The sequence below is a fragment of the Pongo abelii genome, chromosome 5 (genome assembly GCF_028885655.2).
Source record: "Pongo abelii isolate AG06213 chromosome 5, NHGRI_mPonAbe1-v2.0_pri, whole genome shotgun sequence".
NCBI classification, from domain to species: domain Eukaryota; kingdom Metazoa; phylum Chordata; class Mammalia; order Primates; family Hominidae; genus Pongo; species Pongo abelii.
Window position 1 is genome coordinate 33353177 of NC_071990.2, and position 22646 is coordinate 33375822.

The window sequence follows — 22646 nt, forward strand, 5'->3', positions numbered from 1 at the left end:
AGGTGTAAGGTCCCTAGACTGAGCCCTGCTGACCCTGATGACAGTCCTATGGAAGGAGCCAGTATCCCCCGCACATCTCAGGACTCACAGACATCTGGGAGAAAGAAAATATGAATGTGCACTAATCTGAAGCACGGCCTTGAACAAAGGCAAGACAGACTCCAGGCCTCATTTTCAGTTCTGGGATGGGTACTCTAATCTCTCTAAATCATGCCACTGAATGACCTTTTACACACTGAGATAGCATTTCTTCCACACCAGGCCATGTCCTGTGGGTGTGTGAGGTGTGGCAGAATTGGGGAAATGATAATCCCTGTAGACGGGCCAGCAGAATATCTGATATCACCTTCAGAGCAAAGAAAACACATCATCTCCCCAAAACTCATGACTCTGACTGGTTAAAATGAGTGTCACTGTTCTCCATCTGTCATCTTAACAGCTTCACTGGCTCTATATTGTCAGAGCTTTCATACTAACTTTCTGCCCAGTGAGCAATGACTCATACAAAGCTCAGTGCCTATTGGTTCTTTTCTCAGAGTCTGTCCCCAATCCCAGGGTCACAGAAGAATACTTGGTTTCATGATCTCTAACATTTCAGACAGGAGCTCCCTTTAATAAATCCTTGTTTTCCTGACTGCAGCTCTCTTCATTCTGCCATTCTTTTCCAGCTCCATGATGATCCTGCAGGTTTCAGGGGGGCCCTGGACAGTGGCTCTGACAGCATTACTGATGGTGCTGCTCATATCTGTGGTCCAGGCCGCGGCCACTCCAGGTAAGAGCAGAGCTGCTATTCCTGGAGGGTCTGGTTCAGGGAACAATTCCTAGGGAATTTCTCTTTATGGAACCAGACTCTGAGACAGCATGGGGCTCCTGCCACAGCCTAGTGTCCTTCTATCACAGCTGGAGAATCAAACTCACCTCCTATAGGATAGGTTGCTATCTACCAGGTCTATTCTCTCTCCAGAAACATGGGCACAGTAAATAAGGGGAGGTGCTCAGGGGTCAGGTTGCTTGTCTATGGGGAAATGGGGCCAAGAAGTTCAGGATAATCTTGGACAGACAAGGTTTCAGAGAGAGAGGTTGGCAAGTGCAGGCTCCTGGATGTGCTCACATCTGCATCCAACCTAGAGGGGACTCAGGCAGAGAGCCCTCAGCTGGTGTGTCCAGACTACAAGGATCACTGAGGATTCAGTGCTTATGGAGAATGCCTCTCATTCTCCAGGGTGGAGCAGGAGCCCATGCCCCTTGGACAATGAAGTCAAGATTGGAGGGAGGGGGACAGGTTCGAGCCCCTGAAGGCACTCTTGTTGAAGGTATTTCTCCCAGCCTCCCCAGAACTTGGTTAGAGTATTAGGGTGGGTTGAAACTTGTCAGACAGCCAAAAAAGCAGTAACTAAGGGAAAAACCTCTGTCTCCTGCTGTCTCCTTGTGGCTGGTGTAATATTATGGCTTCTATGGCCCATTGTTTTTCTCTCAGGATGCTCTTACCTTTCTGGACCGAATTTATACCAACACCCTGAGAGGAAGGACTGCAAAGTAGGTGCCTTACTTTTCCACTGACTTCCACCTTTCTGCATAGACCCTTCCCCTGAGACCCTTCCACATCCACCTAGGACACCCCTAGAAAGTACTGTCCTCATGTCACCTCCTGATTTTCCAGGGTAACAGTATTCGAATCTCCTGAGGACAGCCCCTCAAACCCCAAAGCCCCTCACCTATTACCTCAGGTTCATTGTCCGGGAAAGGGTGGAGAAACTGCACTTGTAGTCACAGAGGGGTGCTGAGAACTAACCAGCAGGACGGCTCAGCCCTGGGAACTGGAGAGGAGTGAGGTTGGGGAGAGAAGAGGCTGGAGCAGCGCTGGTGACACTGAACAGTGTCCAGCAGGAGGTCCATAGCAACAGTGTCCATAGGCAGAGTTGTTGGTAGGATGAGGGGTGGTATTGGGAAACGCCATGGAAACCTCAAGGTGCGGGGTAGCAGAAAGCACAGGAGGGAGATTGATGATGGTGAGCAGTGAACAGGTGGAGGGGCAAAGACTGGGTTGAGGTTGGTAGGGGAAATGAGATGAGGCAGTGGAGCCATGTGACAGGGACCGAGGGCGGGTTACCAGAGCTCCCTGTGTAGAATGAATGTTCAACCAAAACCTGCTGGAGGGAGAGCTGGGGCCATAGGGGAGTGGGTAGAGCAGGCAGGGCCAATTCCACAATTCCCTGCATGCTCTTCCAACTCCACACACATCCCCAACGTCAAACAGAGCACAAGAGGAAAGGCACAAGGAGCCAGGCTGTGGCTTAAAGTGAGAGAGGGGAGGGTGGAGAAAAGCTTGGCTGAGACAACATCTAGGCAGCAGGAGATGACACAGCAGGTGGAAAAACCAGACTCCTGGAGACAACACCCTTTTGTCTCTGACAGGCTTTAAAATGGGCTTTTTACAGCTGAGTTTCTTACCTCACCCCATCCACTTCCCCAGGCATTAGGGCCATACTCCCGAGTCCTCCTGTCACAGCAGCTGGGCACTTGCAGAAGCTCATTGTGCATTTGAGTCTTTGGGTACTCACTCTTCTGTTAATCTAACTCCTCAAATAAAATCACTAGCACAGAAGAGAGGTGGGAAGATCCAGTCAGCAAACAGCCAACAAACACTTTTCAACCATTAAGATCTGGTGCCCATGGAAAGTCTTCCTGAGGTTTTCCAGTAGCTCATAAGCTGATCCAGTTCCTCTTTCATATGCATTTATTTAGAATTTTGCTCCTATTCAAACAGGTCACACAATGAAAAGAGGAAGGGAACTAACTAACATGGATTGAGCAGTGACAGATACAATAGTATGTATTTTACATATGTGAGCTCATTTGGTTCTCACAGCAATTTTGCAAGGTAAATAGTGTTATTACTATTTTGCCTTTCAAGAAATGGAGAGTTAGAAGGTTGTTTCTTGCCCAAGATAACCTAGTAATCAGTCGTAGTGCAAGAACTGGAATCTCTACCTGTGACATGTTCCTTTTCTTACCCATGTGGCCTCCATCATATCTTTCTGCAATTATATTTTCATATATCCTATTCTGAGTGAGAGATGAATTCACTCGGATCATTGGTTTTCAAATTGTGCTCTGGGTAACTCAATTGTCAAGGCTTCCACAAACAGGATAAAGTTTCCCATATACAAAAAAAAAAATGAAGCTTTCAAATTCCACCGTACACTCATCACTTACGTCTGCTTTGCAGGTAAAATTCCATTTAAAAAGTTAAATGTTGCAAAACAAAGTTTTGAAATTCTTACTCTTGACTAAAACATGTTCTCTTATTGGTGAATGAGGAAGAGAAACAAAGACTAACAAATTAAAATGAGAAGATACACGCTCAGAGTGGGGCAGTTGAATAGGGAGGGGCGGGCTAAATGGGCCTGGGTATTTAGGGGGCTGGAGCCCAAGGAACCAGGAGAAGAGGCAAGTTAGGATATCTGAAGTCCTGGGATCTTGCCTTAGAGATGACATGGAAACTACAGGCCAAGTCTATGGTGCCCCTGAGCCCAGCCCCACTGCTTCTCCACTGTCCTCTGCCACCAGCTGTGCATCTTCTATGAGGGGTGAGGTTAATAAACGTGAGTTGCTAATTTGTAGAACATGAAACAGGTGTCCAAAACAAACCTTAATTTGCTGTGTGCAAATCACAGCACCTTAATTTCCCCACTGTGACCAGGAACAGATCAGGTCTGAAGAGGCTCAGACAGAGGCAAGCAGACATGTGCTGGGTCATTGCTACTTCTGTATATACATGCACCTACCAGACACTGCCCATGGTGCAGCCTAGGAAGAACCACAGGTGGAAAAGGCTGACACACTTCTTTATGTAAAAATGACACCATCAATGCGTCTAAACCTAAAGGAGTCCAGCCACTTAGTTTTCTGGTTGTTCTGTTGATTTTCATTGATTAATATATTTTCCAGGTGTTTTGAGATCAAGTCTTTCTACAGCCATGTTTGAAAAGTGAAATTTAAGTTTCAGGCTACATTGTCTTTCTTACGGCAAACTTGAAGAAGTTTTAAGAAATGCATTTCTGGCCGGGCGCAGTGGCTTACGCCTGTAATCTCAGCACTTTGGGCGGCCGAGGAGGGCAGATCTTGAGGTCAGGAGTTCGAGACCAGCCTGGCCAATATGGTGAAACCCCATCTCTACTAAAGATACAAAAATTATCCGGGCGTGGTGGCGCATGCTTGTAATTCCAGCTACTCAGGAGGCTGAGGCAGGAAAACTGCTTGGACCTGGGAGGTGGAGATTGCAGCGACAGAGTAATACTCTGTTGAAAGAAAGAGAAAGGGAAGAGAAGGGAAGCGGAGGGGAGGGGAGGGGAGGGAAGGGAAGGGAAGGGAAGGGAAGGAATTTCTACACTTCCAGCATGCAGAACAGCAAGAGCAATTTGAGGTATTCTCAAGAAACTGGCAGAGAAGAGAGAGCACCTAGCTGCAGAAAGGGAAAGAAGGAAGGGAGGGCTTCCTGGAGGAAGTGGCACTTGAGCCAGGACTGACATCAGGATGGAAATGTCAGGCAGGGAGTTGGGTAGGGGGAGCAGCTCTGCCCTCCAGGTCCCCAACTCCTCCCATCCCTACTGTTTCTCTGCCTGAGGGACCCTCCCCCGATGAGATTCTGCTCCTCCCTGAGACTCCACGTGAAATGTTTCCCCCTCCTCCTCCAGCCGCCAGCAGAAGGGGCTGCTTTCCCTTCAGCGTGCGCCCCTCCCTAATGATCACTCAGCCACCCTGAGCAGTGAGTCTCATTCTTTTCAGTAAATCCTCTCGCTGCGTGGTGAGAAAACTGAGGCCTGGAGAGGGTCTGTGACCTGCCTAGGACCACAGAACTCGGTAGTAGGAAAAATCGTATTTTTAAATCCAGTCCTGAGTGGGAAGATTTGAGGAAATAGCTAATATTAAGGAGGGGGGTGTTGTTGGGGGTGCCACCACCCCCATCTCTCCCCCCTGCTCACAGAGAATTCCGTGTACCAGGAACGGCAGGAATGCTATGCGTTCAGTGGGACTCAGCGCTTTGTGGACGGGCTCATCTACAACCGGGAGGAATACGTGCATTTTGACAGCGCAGTGGGGGAGTTCCTGACAGTGATGGAGCTGGGGCGGCCCATGGCCGAGTGCTTGAACAGCCAGAAGGACTTTATGGAACGCAAGCGAGCCGTGATGGACACGGTGTGCAGACACAAGTACGAGCTGATGGAGCCACTCATCCGGCAGCGCCGAGGTGAGGGCTGTGGACCAGGGCTCCTGGGGCAGCCGTGGGGGCCGGGCCCAGGGAGTAGGGGCAGCCGGGCCGGCCTAAGGGACCTTAGTGCCAGGAGGAAAGGGGACTTTGGGCTGGGGATTGATGGGAGGAGCCCAACCGGAGCTTGTCAGGAGGGTGAGCACGGGGACTGGGCTGAGCATGGAGTGAGGAGGATGGAGGGAGAGAGACCCCCTGGACTTCATCAGGCCTGGCAGCTGACTGTATGTTGGGTGAGGGGAAAGGAGGCCACAGGACAGCGTGCAGGGGTGCCGTGTGGAGATGGAGGTGGAGATGGCACAGCAGGCCACGCAGAGAAGAAACTTGCAGGAGATGGCTGAATTTGAGGTGCTTGAGGGGCCAGATGGGTGGTCTGATGGGCAGGTGAGAGAAGAGTTTGCAGCGGGGGAGGGGCCTGGGCTACATGAGACCACCCAGGGAGAGGGGACCCATTGGGAGGAGCATAGGGCTGGATCCTGGGAACTGGACATTGTGATTTTGAAACGGCTCCATTGTCTGGGGTATATACCCTGGTTCTTTGTCATGGCCGAGAAAATTCACGACAGACACACATGAGGAGTGGGTTTGGGAGTGAAAAGTTTAATAGGAGAGAGAAAATCCTTCCTCATGCTGAGAAAGGGGGTTGCCCAAAAGAGGGTCTGCTGTTTGTGGTGGAATGCAATCGGTTTTGTACAGAGGCTTGAGGAGGCGGTGATTGATTTACACAGGGCTCAGGGTGTTGGTTTGACCAGTTGTGTCATTTACATAGCCCACGAAAAGACTGACTCTCCCACCCTAGTCTTTTATTATTCAAGTGCAGCCTCCAACTGGTGGTGGACAGGATACCTGTACATGTGGTTTTACCTGGAGGCTGCCATGACACCTGTAAACGTGGTGACAAGGAAAAGAGAATGGGAACCGCCATATTGGATGTACCTGACTTCCAGGTACAGCTGCCAGCATTTACATATAAAAGCTTCCAGTCTGCATATCTATGCCTGAGTTTTCAGGCTGCTTTCTGTTAGAGAAGAAATGGTTTGGGGCTGCTTTTTATTAAAGGAAAATTCCACTGAGAACTTTTACCCTTTCTAGCTGCCTAAAAATAATTTCTTAATAACTTCTGTATTATTTCCTCCCTCAGGAGACGTAACCATAACTGCTGTTAGGGGGTGTTGGACGACGATTCTTTCTGACTACTTCCTGCTGAAAAGGGGCGTCGTGTTGGGGAGCTGCAGTTGGGGCTCCTCCTGAGGTTGATCTAAGGCTTCTTGGAAGAATGGCATGTCCGTGTGTGGCTTTGTTTGCAGCACTATTTGAAGTTTGATTGCTTCTAGAAGAAAAGAGATAAATTTTACATGAAGGTTTAAAATATAGGGTTACCATATGAGTATTAAGATTACCACCTACAGACCATAACTATGACAGTAGAGTTTGATCCGTGTTAGTTACACCAACGTATTGTAATACTGGCTTGTCTCCACTAGATGTCGCTGTATATTACTAGAAACGTTAATATAAAAGCAACACTTCCTTTGAGAAAAACATGTATTTCCCCCTCGACTTGCTATTAGGGCATAATTTTAGGTTTAGGCCATTCTTTATAGCTTATGATATGATTGGGAGGAAAACGTTATTGGGTGGCTAAAATAACTTTGGTGTTAATCTTGGCAATTCCTTTCTTTTAATTATTAAGTTCCTTAATTATTAAATTATTTCATGACTTTCACAGACCCTTTTACTACATACTCAACTTTCTGACTTGTCTTAAACATCCTTCCTTTAAACAACCAGTTTTTAAACAACCAGTCATTTCCTTTTAGGACAAGAATTTACTATACAAGATCCTTTCTTATATAAAATATCTTTCTTTGTAACCTTCTTTCCATAGCTTAGAGTGCACCATATTACCAATCTTCAATAAAAAGTCCTATCAAACTTAGTGATAGTAAAATTTTCATGCTTACTTCTTGTCTGTAACTATTACTCCTGCTATAAGCAAAACAAACTTGACCAAATCCTTCCTGCAATTATTAATTCCGTCATAAAGATGATAATTAGGCAAAATATTACAGGAATTAGAATTTTACAACCAGAATTCCACATTGTGGGTGCCACAGTGTACAGTTCTATTGCAAATAATAGCATGACTATAACAATTCCCACAAAAGTGATGTAGTAAATAATTTCCATTTAAAACTTTACTTGCCAAGATATAGTTTCCCTTTGGGGATTCACAAAGTAACAAATGCAGTCCCATGTATAATTAAAAATCTCCCTGCAAATATGTATTAAAAATTAGTTGTAATACTGGGCAGTGAATTTTGAGAGGAAAGGTAGAAATGATGAAGAGTACCTGGTGAGGTAGGAATGGCACTAAGGTGAGTAGCCCTCACTCATTTACTTACCTTTTATGACTTTCAGCTTAAGATCTTCTATTTCTCCACATTGACATTCAGGATGTTCCTCTGGGCTGTCAAAGGTTGCTCCCTCAGCTTTTCAGGCTTTGACTTGAGTGTGATATATTCAGAAGTTGACACTTGTAAATTTTACTGCTGGGGGGTTCCCAGTTTGGCTTAGGGAAGGAGAAAGAGATGAGTTTTCACCAATACCAAATTTTCTGGCTAAGTAAAGGTGGTCCAATTTCCTGGGGTTGGCCTTTTGCTAGTTGTGTCAATTTCTGTTGGAAGTAAGCTAGAGAGGTTACATTTTTAAACAACTTAGAGGTTTTCTGCCTGAAAACAATCTCTGAGCACGTTGATAAGTTTTATCCTTTCCTACGTGAAAAGCTTGGTGAAGGATTTTAAGGACTTTCCATTGACTGGAGGCCGATAGATGGAGTTTGTCATCCTCAGGGCTGGAATACCCTTGAGAAATGGCTTATTTTATTTCTGCAGGGGAATACTGAAGTTTAATTTCTTTTATGGAGGCTTCCGAGATTAAAAGGGCTTGAAGTGTGTTAAGGCCTTGAGGCTTCCCTGCTGCCGGCTTAGCTCCCTGCTCAGCTAACCTATTTCCTTTGGCTACTTCATCTGTTCCCTTTTGATGTTCCCTATAATGCGTTACTGCTATTTTTCGTGAAAGGAAAACTGAGGATAATGCCCTGTTAATTTCCTGGTGATATTTTATAGGAGATGCTTTAGTGGTAAGAGAATGTCTTTCCTTTTAAATAGCAGCATGAGCATGGAGAACCTTAGCATACTTGGAGTCAGTGGAATTGTTAGCTATCTTTCCCCTGCTTAATTTAAGTGCTCTTGCAAGAGCTTAGTTCAGCTAATTGAGTGCTTGTGTCTGGGGAGAGATATTAGAGTGACTACTGCTTATCCTGCCTTATGTATTTCTTGCTTTACCTGCTGTTTGTTAGCTAAAGGCTCCCCTAGAGGACAGTAATCGGCTACATTATGTGGGGTGTAAACAGTTAAATTATTTCCTAGGGTTAATTTGTTTTTTTTGTGTTTTTTTTTTTCTTGGCAATGGAACCCGGAAAACCTTTATTAAACACAGTAGGGAAAGTTCTCTCTCTGCATTACGGAGAGGACAACCAGATATCAACTGTTACAGAAATGAAATGAGATGAAATTTTTTTAAACAAATTGTTTAAACTCTTTTCTTAAAGTGACTTCCTCCACTGCCAGAGATCTTGAATAGCCTCCTGGTGAGTTATCTGGAAGCAATTCTTCACATAACTGATGAGCTTAGCTTCCACTTTAGGAAGAGAACCGCCTTGTTCTATACTTGCTTGCATTTTGCTTTTTTTTTTTTTTTTTTATGAAGTATTTATTGATGATTCTTGGGTGTTTCTCGGAGAGGGGGATGTGGGAGGGTCATAGGATAATAGTGGAGAGAAGGTCAGGAGATAAACACATGAACAAAGGTCTCTGGTTTTCCTAGGCGGAGGTCCCTGCGGCCTTCTGCAGTGTTTGTGCCCCTAGGGTTAATTTGGAGGCTTTTTTGACTAGTAGAGCCATAGTGGCAATGGCTTGGAAGCATGTGTAAACAATAGGTCCTCCTAACTGCAATTAGGAGGTGGAGAAAAATATTGGAATATAGTTTTTCCTGAGACACCCCTTACAATCATGCTATGGGAAGAAGAGAGGCCTGGATTAAAGAGGAGAAAAGAGAGAGAGACTGGCTATAGTGTTTAGAAGGAGGTCTACTTTCCTTTCTTCAATTTCTAGAATCACCTGGTGGCTCCCGTGCTGTAATGGCAGTTTGAGCCACTGGAGCTGGGGTTTGAGCCCCAGGACCCATCAGTCCTGCTGGACCATCTGTGAGACTGGTTCTGACCCCAGTGACCTCCATCTCCGGGGGATCTCCAGTGGTTTCCACTACAGGCTGGACAGGGTTGAGGTGGCTTCCTCTTGCTGTTTGGGCACTCCTTTTTAAAATGCCCTGGCTTGCCACACCGATAGCAACTAGCAGATGCACCTCGGGGATCCTGGACTTTGCAAGCCTGCAAAGCTGCTACTAGAGCTTCTGTCTTTCTCCTGAGCTTTCTCTCTTTTTTCTGGGCCTCCTCCTGGTCCCTTTTATAAGTGGCTACCCTCAGGAGGTTCTCCAAGGTGCTATCTGGTCCTATAGCTTGCTTCTACAGTTTCCTTCTAATATCAAGAGCTGCCTGTGTAATAAACTTGTTCTTTAGAATGAGCCGTCCCTTGACTGAATTAGGGGCTAAGGAAGTGTGCTCTATTAGTGCCTCTCTCAGCCTTTCCATAAAAGCTGCAAGATTCCCATCTGGCTTTTGGTCTATCATAGACAGTTGAGAGGAATTAAGAGGTCAGGCCTTAGTTCTTCATAGACCCTCTAATATGCATATTTAAAAAATGCTTCCATTTCTATTCATTTGCAGAGCTATTGGGGTCCCAATTGGGGTTGTCGAGAGGAACTGCTTCCCTTCCTATTGGGAATGGTGTTTCTGCTATTTTTTCACTTTCCCTATCTCTTTTCTTCCCTTTTGGTGTATTATAGGAGATATGTTGCTCATCTCCAAAATTATCTGCTGCCTGCAGAGCTGCCTGCTTTTCAATTGCGGTTAGAGTTTGGTTTAGGAGCAGCATAACATCCTCCCATGTGGGGTGAAACACCTGAGTTAAATTCTGGAAAGCTTCTATATACTTATTGGGATTGTCAGAAAACTAGCATAAGTCTTCCTTTGTTTGCCTAAGGTCCTGTAATGAAAAGGGAGCTTGAGGTTGAAGGGGGCCAGCCCCTCCACACCTGTGGGTATTTCTTGTCAGGTGGGACGAGAGACTGAGAAAAGAAATAAGACACAGAGATAAAGTATAGTGAAAGAACAGTGGGCCCAGGGGACCGGTGCTCAGCATACGGAGGACCCGTGCCGGCTCTGGTCTCTGAGTTCCCTCAGTATTTATTGATCACTATCTCTATCATCTCCATGAGGGGGATGTGGCAGGACTATAGGGTAATGGTGGGGAGAGGGTCAGCAGAAAAACATGTGAGCAAAGGACTCTGTGTCATAACTTTAAGGAAAGGTGCTGTGCCTGGATGTGCACGTAGGCCAGATTTATGTTTGACTTTACACAAACATCTCAGTGCAGTAAAGAGCAGTATTGCCGCCAGCATGTCTCACCTCCAGCCATAAGGCGGCTTTCTCCTATCTCAGTAAATAGAATGTACGATCGGGTTTTACACTGAGACATTCCATTCCCAGGGACGAGCAGGAGACAGATGCCTTCCTCTTATCTCAACTGCAAAGAGGTCTTCCTCTTTCACTAATCCTCCTCAGCACAGACCCTTTATGGGTGTTAGCCTGGGGGACGGTCAAGTATTTCCCTTCCCACAAGGCCATATCTCAGGCTGTCTCTCTCAGTGGGGGAAACCCTTGGACAATACCCAGGCTTTCTTGGGCAGAGGTCCCTGCGGCCTTCCGCAGTGCATTGTGTCCCTGGGTACTTGAGAGTGGAGAATGGTGCTGACTTTTACCAAGCATACTGCCTGCAAGCACATTTTTAACAAAGCACATCCTGCATGGCCCTAAATCCACTAAACCTTGAGTCAATACAGCACATGTTTTCTTCGAGCACAGGGTTGGGGCTAGGGTTATAGATTAACAGCATCTCAAGGCAGAAGAATTTTTCTTAGTACAGATCAAAATGGAGTTTCTTATGTCTTCCTTTTTCTACATAGACACAGCAACAGTCTGATTTCTCTTTATTTCCCCCACATTGGTGACTCCAAATAAGGGGAATTCTCAGACGGTTACCTTGGAAACTGCCTTTGTAATTCTGGGGGATTATTTTCTATAGGCCTACCTGATAAGCCTATTTAAAAAGCTGGGCTGATCTTACAACACTTGCAAATGTTTAGTAAAAATGCCATGCCCTTGTGCAAAAGAAAATGAGTCACTTTTCTCTTCAAACTCCTGAGGTTAAAGGAGTTCCAGTGTTTCAGAGTGCACTCCAGAGGGGTGCAAGCTGAAGCTGGTCTGTCACCCATCGAGAAAAAGAAGTGAGAATAAAAGTGTCCTTTCAGTCCCCATTCTTTCATTGGGACCCAGGGTGAAGGAGAAGACAGTGGAAGTGTCCTCCCTACTGTTTTCTCTCCTTGGTTCCTGGGTCCTGGCGATGTGTCAAATGTACCACGAATGGTTGCAGGTGTGGTCCTCCAAGCCATGGAACTGGATAAACTAAGTGATGGGATTAGCTATGCTTTACCCACACAACCTTAGCTTATTCACCTTATGTGAGCCCCTTTGACATCCTTAATTTGTGTGATCTGCCTGGCTCCCCGAAAAATGGATCTCCAGAGAGACTATGTCATCTCTGGGTAGGCTCCTTTAATGGAGGCAATGTGCTAGATTGCCTGCCATTACGGCCCATGCTAAAACATTTACCCTTAGCAAAATGGCTCTGGTTAACTTCCAAACCTAAAATCCCCTTGCTAATTAAGTACTGTCCTAATTGGAGACAGAAATGAACGTAGGAAACTAATGGCAGTTTTTCCTGCTGAGGGGACAGTATCAGAACTAAAATTTCACTGCAGAGGACATTTTACTCCTAACTGTTGAAGACAGTGCTTTCTCGTTCACAGAAGAGGCTTTTCCAGCCGCACGAAAAGAAAGAGTTTGGAAGCTGCAGTGTTACGGTAAAAAACCAACAGGGTGCCTGATGAAGAGGATTTCTATTTCCACTAGGTGGTGATCTTGGCTTAGAACTACCATGTGCTCGCCAGAGACAGGATAGAGAGTAGCAGTTACTGCCTGTGGCATTTGCCGATCTTCCCTAACAGGACTGTTTCCCAGAACTATAAAACTTCCCGCAAATTACACACACAGAGAGGACAGGAGACATAGTGACCACGGATAGAAAAGAAAGGAAAATTTTGCAACAGGATAGCTGGAGATCCATTACCAACACCTGGACAGGCTGTCGGAGGCTGGGTTCAGTCCAGAAGCCTTTGAATAACACCAGGGTGTGCCCTGGCCAGAAATTTTCAGTTGCCCCAAGACTTTCCCCAGCCTCATGCGATTGGTGAAGTTCCCCATGAAAGGAAACTGGTATGAAGACAGCCTTGAGATTAAAGAACAGATTTGAGGTTTGCTCTATACTCACCACTCCGATGTTTCTATCTTCCGTTCTGATTCGGATCCCGGATGAGCTCCCAAAATGAAACAGCTCCATTGTCTGGGGTATATACCCTGGTTCTTTGCCATGGCCGAAAAAGAATTCACAACACGGACACACACAAGGAGTGGGTTTAGGAGCAGGAAGTTTAATAGAAAAGAAGAGGGAAAAAGCTTCCTAATGCTGAGAAAGCAGGTCGCCCAAGAGAAGGTCTCCTGTTTCTAGTGAAATGCAATTGGTTTTGTACAGAGGCTTGAGGAGGCAGTGATTGATTTATATAGGGCTCAGGGGATTGGTTTGACCAGGTGTGCCATTTACATAACCTGCAAAAAGACTGACCCTCCCACCCTAGTCTTTTATTATACAAATGCAGCCTCCACCTGGTGGCGGCCATGATACCTGTACACGTGCTTTAACCTGGAGGCTGCCTTGACACCTGCAAACATAGACAGAAAAGAGGGTCAGAACCGCCATATTGAATTACCTGGCTTCCAGGAACAGCTGCCGGCATTTACATAAAAGCTTCTAGTTTGCATATCTCTGCCTGAGTTTTCAGGCTGCTTTCTATTAGAGAAAAAATGGTTTGGGGCTGCTTTTCATTAAAGGAAAATTCCACCAAGAACTTTTACCCTTTCTAACTGCCTAAAAATAATCTCTTAATAACCTCTGTGTTAATTTGGCCAAGAGAGAAATCCTGTGAAGGAGACCAAAAGGCACTAGTGAGCCTTGCACTAAACAAGGACCTTTGTCCTAGAGAAAGAGGAAAGAATGAAGAGGAAGGAGGAGGAGGCTCAGGAAGTCACACCGTTGATCCCTCTGTTCCTGGGAAAGTGGAAGGAAGGTCATCCGATAAGAGGGAGAAGATGCACACATTGAGTCAGGATGAGGAGAGTGACACGGGTTTAGGAAAGTTGCTGAGGTAATTGGTTGAGAGAGGTGTCCAAATAAAAGTAATACAATTTGCAAAAACTGTCACTAAGACTTCATAGAGGCCCAAATCAGCGACATGGCAGCATTTTCTTTCATGGTAATCAGCTGCCAGATTGCAGAGACCCCCTGATGCCAGACTAAGGAGTGTGGGTTTCTCCTCTAGGCCAGCAGGTCCCCAACCTCATTGCTCAGAAGACTGTCCTTGCGATCCTCTGTGAAGCAAAGATTCCCCCAGACTCACTGCCTAAAGATTCAGATTCCCTGGGTGGGGAGATCTGGAGATCTCTGTTTTTAATCAGCTCCCAAGTGATTCCCATGTAGCCAGATAAGTGTCAGAACACTGAAGATTTTTGAAAATCTTCAGAAATCTTAAAATGACAAGGCTGGAAATCTGTTTTCAGAAGACTGTGAAGTCAGTTGGAGAGAGCAGGAACCAGATGCAGGGAGATGAGATAAGAAACTGCTATTATTGTCCAGGGAAACCATAATAACGGCATGAATTAGAATAGAGAAAAACACAGGGGTAGGGGAGACAGAGGAAGGAGGAGGATAGAAGATCTGGCCATTCCAGTGTGGATGCCCACCCAATCTAGAAGTAATTGAGCAAAGGCAACTAGAACAAACAGGAATCCTTGCCTTGGTGAAATATATTTGAACTGGGTCAGAAATGAGGCCATTGGCTATCAAGCCTTAGCTGCAGCGCCCCCTGGAGGTCTCTGATGTGCTCCAGGCTGACCAGCTCCTGTCGAAGAAGATGGAGCAAAGTGTTTCTCATGGAATGTTCTGGGACCTTAAAACAGACACCCGTATATCCCATGACTTTCATGCTTCCCAGGACACCTATGGGGAAGAAGTTCCACTTAATCCACATTTGGGATTCAGACCTGGGTTGACCTGTCTGATGGATGTTGAGTTTACGGAGGTGGTTGAAGTAGAAGGAGAGCCAAGTGCCTCTGAAATAAAATCACATCGAGGAAAGAGGCTGTGAATGTGGATAATCCTGCACACAAGGCAAAAATACCATAAGAAGTAAGGGTTGTGGGTTAGTTCAAGACTGTTCATTTACCTAGCCCAGGCCCATGTCAGGGTATTTGTGTTCTCAAGAACAGAGTAAATAAGGACTTAGAAGCTCTGATTTGGAACATTGCTGTAATTGGGCTGTTCACTAGGGGCAGTTGGCCCTTTTCTGCCTTCTGTGGAGGAAAAGGGTACTGGTAGCTGATGTCCAAAGGAAAAGCTGCAGGTGGTGGTGTGGAAATTGATCTGTAAGCAGCAGAAAAAGAGGGGGCAAAAATAGAGAGGTGCCAAGGCACAGCCAACACCTGGTTATCTGTGAGAACCTCAATGGACGTGATAACACAGTGCAGAGGAGGAACGTACGAAAAGGATGGGATTTCTACTATTTAAGCATGTGGGGGCTCAGGATATTATGTAAATAGGAGGATTTTGAGTGTTTGTAGGCGAGGCCAAAAAATCCATAGCTTACTTGCAGAGTAAGTCATGTCAAGCTCACTTTGTTTTCTTGATATATTTATGAAATATAGTTACTGGATTAATAGACCATGAGAATGTCATTGTTTATATATATATTAATTTCAAGAAATTATTTGAGCAAATTTTTCATCTTTTGCATCAGGATAGAGCACTCAAAAGATAAGGTAGTGTCACTGCTGATTAAATATTCTTTGTCCAAAGGCTGTTAATCAGTGGCTGATAGATAAGATTTCTTTTAAATGTGCTACAAACTGGTAAGTTTGTGTGCCTCCTATTCTTCTCAGTACTATTTCTGTAGTTTCAGTACTCCCCTTATCTGCTGACCTAATCACAGCATTCCAACTTTTTTTTTTTTTTTTGAGATGGAGTTTCTCTCTTGTTGTCCAGGCTGGAGTGCAATGGTGCGATCTCAGCTCACTGCAACCTCTGCCTCTGGGGTTCAAGCGATTCTCCTGCCTCAGCCTCCTGAGTAGCTGGGATTACAGGCATGCACCACCACGCCCAGCTAATTTTGTATTTTTAGTAGAGACGGGGTTTCTCCATGTTGGTCAGGCTGGTCTCGAACTCCCAGCCTCAGGTGATCCACCTGCCTCGGCCCCCCAAAGTGCTGGGATTACAGCTGTGAGCCACTGCGCCTGGCCATCATTCCTATTTTCAACATCTGGAAATCAATTCCATAATGAGCATGTCTAAGAAATAATAATCTCAAATGCTATTTCACTTTTCCACTTCCCCACTCCTAGTCCAGCCTAGGGTGAACATCCCCCCTCCAAGAAGGGGCCCCTGCAGCACCACAACCTGCTTGTCTGCCACGTGACAGATTTCTACCCAGGCAGCATTCAAGTCCAATAGCTCTTGGATGGACAGGAGGAAACAGCTGCGGTTGTGTCCACCAACCTGATCCGTAATGGAGACTGGACCTTCCAAATCCTGGAGATGCTGGAAATGACCCCCCAGCAGGGAAACATCTACACCTGCCAAGTGGAACACCCCAGCCTGGACAGTCCTGTCACCATGGAGTGCGGTGAGGGTCTGATGACCCTCTAGACTTCACCTCCGAAGAGCAGGGGACTCTCTGGCTCTGGGGTCCACTCATCTAGTTTTATGTGTTTATACCTGGGGCCATGTCCGACTCCATTTTTCTTCTATACAAGACCCTGAGTGTAGTTTTAATCTGGGGACAATGGAGACTTGCCTGCCCCCGGCCTAGGAGGTCCTTAGGATTCACAGTTCCTCTTCTTGTCCAAGAATCTAGGGATGCAGACACCTTCCTGAACTGACCTTACACATGGGAACTATTGTCTTCCTTCAGCCTTTTAGCTTATTCTAAGTTATTTTGAGAGGCAACTAATTGAATCTGCATTTGTCTGTTTTTGAGGTCACACCCTCTGTTCCAGAATTGAGAGAGTGACTGTTTCTCAGTTTCCTGTTATGCGAGGTGTATCCCCCTTGCTGTCCTCGTGCCGATATTCTGCATCAGGCTGCAGGATCTCAGACAGGACATGAGCAGGGGTGCAGCTGCCAGAGGTGACACTGAACCTGAGCCTGTTCTTCCTAGAGGTACAGTCTGATTCTGTGCAGAGCAAGACGCTGACAGGAGCCGGGGGCTTCATGCTGGGGCTCATCATCTGTGGACTGGGCATCTTCATGCACAGAAGGAGCAAGAAAGGTGAGAAATCCTGTGAGGTGACCGATACCCACCTTTCTCCTGACTTGCTCACCCTTCTTCCATGATAAGGGGCTGAGACGAAAAAGCAATGCCAGAGAGCTTGCTGAAATCACAGAGTCAGGAAACAAAGACAGCTTCTAGGGAGAGAGGAATCTCAGCCTGGCATCTTAATGCAGCCAGTTGCATGAGGTCCCAGTTACTCAGGCTCCTGCAGAGCGTCCATTGAGTGATGGGCAATGGAAGTGTGATGGAAACGTTTCTCTAATTGTCTGAGGTGGTTTCAGTAGCTGAATACATTTTCTTTCCTCCTTTCATTTCAGTTCAACAAGGATCTGCATAAACAGGCAATATTCCTGCTTCGAGTTCCTTGTTGGGGGAGTTACAGGAGGACATAAGTCCTTTCTGTGCATTGTGACACTGAGGCTCCTTTAGGAAGAGAGTCTCAGGCCTGAACTCCTGTTTCAACCTCAGCCCTGGGGTGAGTGGGGAAAGAGCATTGCATGGCTCCATTGCTAAAGGAAGCTCAGATCAATTCTATTCTTTATCAGCCTGAGATTCAGCCTTTCACCATTATTTTTCTCTCCTGGGACTTAAAGGAAGGGGGCCAGCAACCTGGGATTACTGTTTTTTACCTCCACAAGATTCCTGACCTTGCCTAAAAGACTAATGTGCCTTGGAACAAGCATTTTCTGTTTCTTTAGTATCTGCTTCGAGGACAGTATCTGCTTCGAGGGCAGACCCCCAGCCTCCCAAGAGGATGCTGCTGCTGAGTAGTTGCACTGAAGCCAGTTTCTATCATTCTGTTCCTGGATTCAATGCACGGTTTCTCTCATGGGGCCTCCAACCAAGTTCCTTTCTCCTTAGTGCCATAAATAATCAAAATCCAACATGATTGTTTTCTGTTAAGAATATATGCCAAGTCATGTCTCATCACTTTTTTTCTTGAGGGTTTTGGCAAACAGTAAGAGTTAATAAAGACGTTCATTGTGGTTTACACATAGGAAAGAAGACAACCATGAAAATAGGGCTATCCAAACTACTGTATAAGGTGGCCCATTGGACATAGACCTCTCCTGGATTTACTATATTTCAGTGAGCTGCCCCATCATCATGTTTGGTGTCATCCATTTAGGTCTGAAACCACTATTCTTAGCTATTCAATGGTGAACAGACTGCAAATCTGTGTTATAGGACCCATATTAACATAGCACTGATTCAACATATAACTTACTAAGAGCATGTTTTAGCATTACTGTTAAGAAATTAAATAAGCATCAGAATTTAAAATGATAAATATAATCTAACACACTTTCAACATTTTCTTTGCATGCCATCACAAATACTCCTTAACCAAATGTTGCTTGGCCTTCTGAATGCATCAAGTAGACGACATTTATCCTCTAAGTCCGCATTCATTCACCAGCCTGGACCTCCTGAGCTAATAATTCATACAGAGAGAAATGCCTCCCCATTGTTGAAAGTGCAAAGCAATAGGTGCGGCACTCTTTCAAACACTGATCTTTTTTTTACAATCCAAAATTGTTATGTGTTTTGCATTTCATATTAAGTTACTGTAAATCAAGGTAGAAGACATGTTTGGTCTAAGCTTTCCTTTTCGTGTAGAGGATGGATTCTTAACTCCTGATACACATAATGAGCACTCAGTGGCTCTCTGATACATCCAGTTGTTGGCTTCCTTCTCCCTGACTTCTCACAAGCAGCTTCTGGGCCTTGTATGCCCCTGGGCACCTATCCCTGGTCAGTTTCCCAGAGCTACCTGTGTTCCTCTCACTATCCAATCAGAGTCATCCCCTTCCATTTTTGCCCCTGGACACATGCTGTAGGTGTCAGCAGTACCCAGAGTGGAGTGAACAATCTCCACACTAACTCTTGCAGGATGCAAAACTGAGGTATCTGCACCCATAATGCACCTGTATCCTACAATTACAGGTCCAGGATATGCATTCCTAGGGAACTGAGCATATAAGGAGTCACAGAAAGGCATCAGATGTGTCCAGCTCTGACATACACAAGTATTTATTGAACTCTGGGATTTCTCAGGAAAAATGCAGTGCAGAGAAAGGTCCCTGATGAGACCACAGCATACAGACCATCCAGTGTGGGCGCCACCTTGTCACTACACTTTAAATTCTTCATATTGATTGAGTGCTATCTAAATGTCAGACCCTTTGCTGAGTGCTAGGTGCAGGGGGATCATAGGCAGCCAGGAGGTGGAGGGGTCTTGGGGTACATAAGTCATTGTGGTTGAAGAGCAGAGATTCAGAAGAAAGCTAGGCCTGGAGCTTTAAAGGAGACCTGAAGCTGGTGACTTTGTTACGTCAACTTCTGACTGAGAAAGTTTAACACCTGGAGTAGAACAAACACAGTGGGTTAGGACTGCCAGCTTAGTGTTTTGTCTCCCATCCCTTTCCATCCCTGGTGCCTTCATTTTCCGCCCCTCACAGCGTGAATAAACTCTCACAGATGCCAGACCATCTCTTTCTTGTCCAGGTGCACAAAGAACTGCTCATCTTCATCAAATTCAAACATATACTCCCCAGAGGGTCTGTGTGTCTGCACAAACTCTGCATACGTTGACACATGGTCTGCTGCATGAAGGGGAAGAAGACTGCAGAATGGTGAACATGTAGGAAACTACACAGAACACAGGAAGCAAGCAGGTAACGGGAAAGTTTTTAGGAATGCAAGGGAATAACACAGAACATGAGAAATGCAAAATGAATGAAAAGAAAAGGAATGGGGATAAACAATGACAGAAATGACTCATAGAAGATTTCAATTGTTTCCCTGGTCTCTGAAGACTTACACATCCCTCACACCATTCCAATAATGATAACACTGAACACAATCAGAAAATATTCACTGAATATGTACCATGTGCTCAACTTATTGAATCCTCACATTTCCACATAGAAATGTTCAAAGAAAAACTTCTGGCTGGGCACGGTGGCTCACGCCTGTAATCCTAGCACTTTGGGAGGCCGAGGCAGGTGGTTCACTTGAGGTCAGGAATTCAAGATCAGCTTGGCCAACATGGTGAAACCGCTTTGTCTCTTCTAAACCTCTTTGTCTCTACTAAAGATACAAAAACTAGCCAGGCGTGGTGTCTGTAGTCCCAGCTACTTGGGAGGCTGAGTCAGGAGAATCACTTGAACCGGGAGGAGGAGGTCACAGTGGGCTGAGATTGCGCCACTGCACTCCAGACTGGGTGACAGAGTGACACTCTGTCTCCAAAAAAAAAAACAGAAAAAAGAAAAAAAGAAAAACTTCAGCTGAATTCAATGTAAAAGAGTCAAATTGAGCAATGAACGATTCGTGAATCAGGCAGCCTCCCGAGGCAGAGTAGGCTCGGAGACTCCATTGCAGGCATGTGGTGGAAGATTTATGGACAGAAAAAGGAAAGTGACATACAGAAAACAGAAGTGAGGTACAGAAACACCCAACTAGTTACAGCTGGGTGTATCCTTATTTGAACACAGTTTGAACAGTTGGCTACATATGATTGGCCGAAACTGGGTGATTGACACAAGTGTAGGCTGTTTACACCTCCACTTGTTATAGTTCACGATGTACAGAGAAACCTTTAGGCCACACTTAAAATATGTAAGGAGGCAGCTTTAGGCTAAACTTGATATAGCAATTTTCCTCTTTTGGTAATCTTCTCAATTTTGAGATTTACCAAAACTTTAGTCATCGATGCCACTATCACCATTGTAAATGTACTTATTTGGTCTTGAAACCCCCTGGGAAATAGCAGAACAATGAGTTTTGTAAAGGGGAACAAGGACTTCAGGTTATTTTATTTTATTTTTGTAAGGGTTAGATTAGAGGGTAACTCCTTTTGCTGGAACGTTCTGTTTATAGGAGAAAAAAACAAAACCTGGTCTGTTTTAGGATCTATGTGTTTCCTTAAAGTCTTAGTTTAATTATGTCACATTTAGCACGAGTGACTCCATTTTGGTTTGGTCTGGTCTGTTGGGGCTTAGTGCATTTGGCCTTTCATTAAAGTCCAAAACAATGGCCTCCCATGATTTTGTTTACAAATATCCCCTTTTTGGTCACGTTCTCACTTAGGTGAGAACGTGACCAAAGCTTGGGGCCTTAGCGCCACTCTCAGTTACCATCATTTTGGGTTTCCAGTCTCGGCACATCATTCATAGGTTAAAGTGCCCTCATGGTCACACATTTCTTTCACTCTTTTCATTCTAGTTGAAGAGAGAAAATTTGACATTCTAGAGATGGCTGCATGCAAACTTCAAAACTTTCGAGAGAATACAGTGCACCAGGCAGACTACTATTATGACTATCAGGAGGATAATACCAAGAGTTTGGAGTATGCTCCTTACACAGGGTCCCCATAAACCAAACCACCCAAAATTAAATAGATCAAAGAATGAGCTAAATAAAGAGTTTACTTATTTAAGCAGTCTCTTCATTAATTACCTACAACTGAATCTCTGTAATACCTGACATGATGTATTTCTCCATAGGCCACAAGTGCCAGCAGCTGCACAGATACTTCTCTGTTTAGCCAGTAAGTAATCTACAGCAATCCTATTATTAAGCATAACTTTCACAAAAGAATTTAAAATCTGTTGTGTAACCATAGCCCTTACAGTAGACTCTGTTTAGAGCCTATCATGAGGGATACATTTCTAATCATTGCCTGTTTTACTCCAAATCATGGTAAAAGACCTAACGAACAATGCCCTTCTAGAAGAATGAAGGCCTCCTGGCAATGTTCTCTTTAACCCATGATGTGGAATAGGGGAGTGAATCAATGTTCTGTTTCTGACTGATTATGAGGCAACCTATGTACCATTAAAATTTCTCACCTACACTGGGCCTTCATCTTTCATCTATCAAGGTGTGAGGTTATCCATGTATAAGGCTGGCTGCAAAACCCTTCACCAATAAAAGTATACCTACCCCATGAGTGCACACAACAGACCCCCTTTTCACTTCTATTGTTCATAGAGGCATAAGCAAGGGAAAAAAATACTCAAAGATAAGAGCCTCATTATAGCAGAGAAGTCTTGATCTGTGATCTTGGTAAAAGCTGTTCACATCAAGGATACCATCTTCTTCTAGGGAGAAATTTCCCTGGTTAGCTTTACCTGAAGGGTTCCAATGGGTGTACAGTTCCAAGAATGTGGAGAGATCCTTCTCAGTTGTGAGATTATGAACCCAAGGTTCACGGTTCTGATGTTTGCTGCAGTGTGGATGGCAAGGGCAGTCTTTCTCTGATGTTCTCAGAAGATCCGATCTTCAGGTTCTAGATTGTGAAGGGGTTGATTGTCCTCAGTCAGTGAACCATGAAAAGCTTTCTTTACCTGGTGAAAATACACTGTGAAATAATAATCTACTGTTATAACATCAGTTCACTTGTATAGGAAAGCTTTTACACAACCAGAAAACATGCATTGAAAATGACAGTTGACTGAAATCCCTTCATAAATGTTTAAATGGCTCATGAGGTAGCAGAATGTACCTGAAGCTTTGATTGTCTTCCCAGGAATATGGGTTTGGCAAACCAAGCATTGGTCATAAACTATTTTAGCAAATTAGAAGTCACCACACCAATATGCATTTAACTTGGATCATTTTATCTTTTCCATGATGAGTCATGGAATGCAGAACTTTAAATTATAAAAGCTTTAAAAGCTCAGGAAGGATAAGGCAG

At 45.0% G+C, this 22646-nt stretch overlaps 1 protein-coding gene across 1 annotated transcript; it reads left to right on the top strand.

Moving 5' to 3' along the window:
• Nucleotides 1-672: 672 nt before the first annotated feature.
• On the top strand, nucleotides 673-21445 carry LOC100460553 (HLA class II histocompatibility antigen, DP beta 1 chain-like). The gene is made up of 5 exons (XM_063725452.1): nucleotides 673-772; nucleotides 4988-5251; nucleotides 16832-16942; nucleotides 19454-19623; nucleotides 21173-21445. The coding sequence occupies exons 1-4, from the start codon at nucleotides 673-675 to the stop codon at nucleotides 19591-19593; spliced, it is 615 nt and encodes a 204-aa protein (XP_063581522.1). The 3' UTR covers nucleotides 19594-19623; nucleotides 21173-21445.
• The last annotated feature ends 1201 nt before the right edge of the window (nucleotides 21446-22646 follow it).

Bases quoted from the DNA above. Each gene is read 5' to 3' on its own strand.
- LOC100460553 (XM_063725452.1), top strand. From the start codon at position 673: ATGATGATCCTGCAGGTTTCAGGGGGGCCCTGGACAGTGGCTCTGACA. The intron at 773-4,987 runs GTAAGAGCAGAG...CCCTGCTCACAG, and splicing joins CCAGGCCGCGGCCACTCCAG to AGAATTCCGTGTACCAGGAA. The intron at 5,252-16,831 runs GTGAGGGCTGTG...TGTTCTTCCTAG, and splicing joins ACTCATCCGGCAGCGCCGAG to AGGTACAGTCTGATTCTGTG.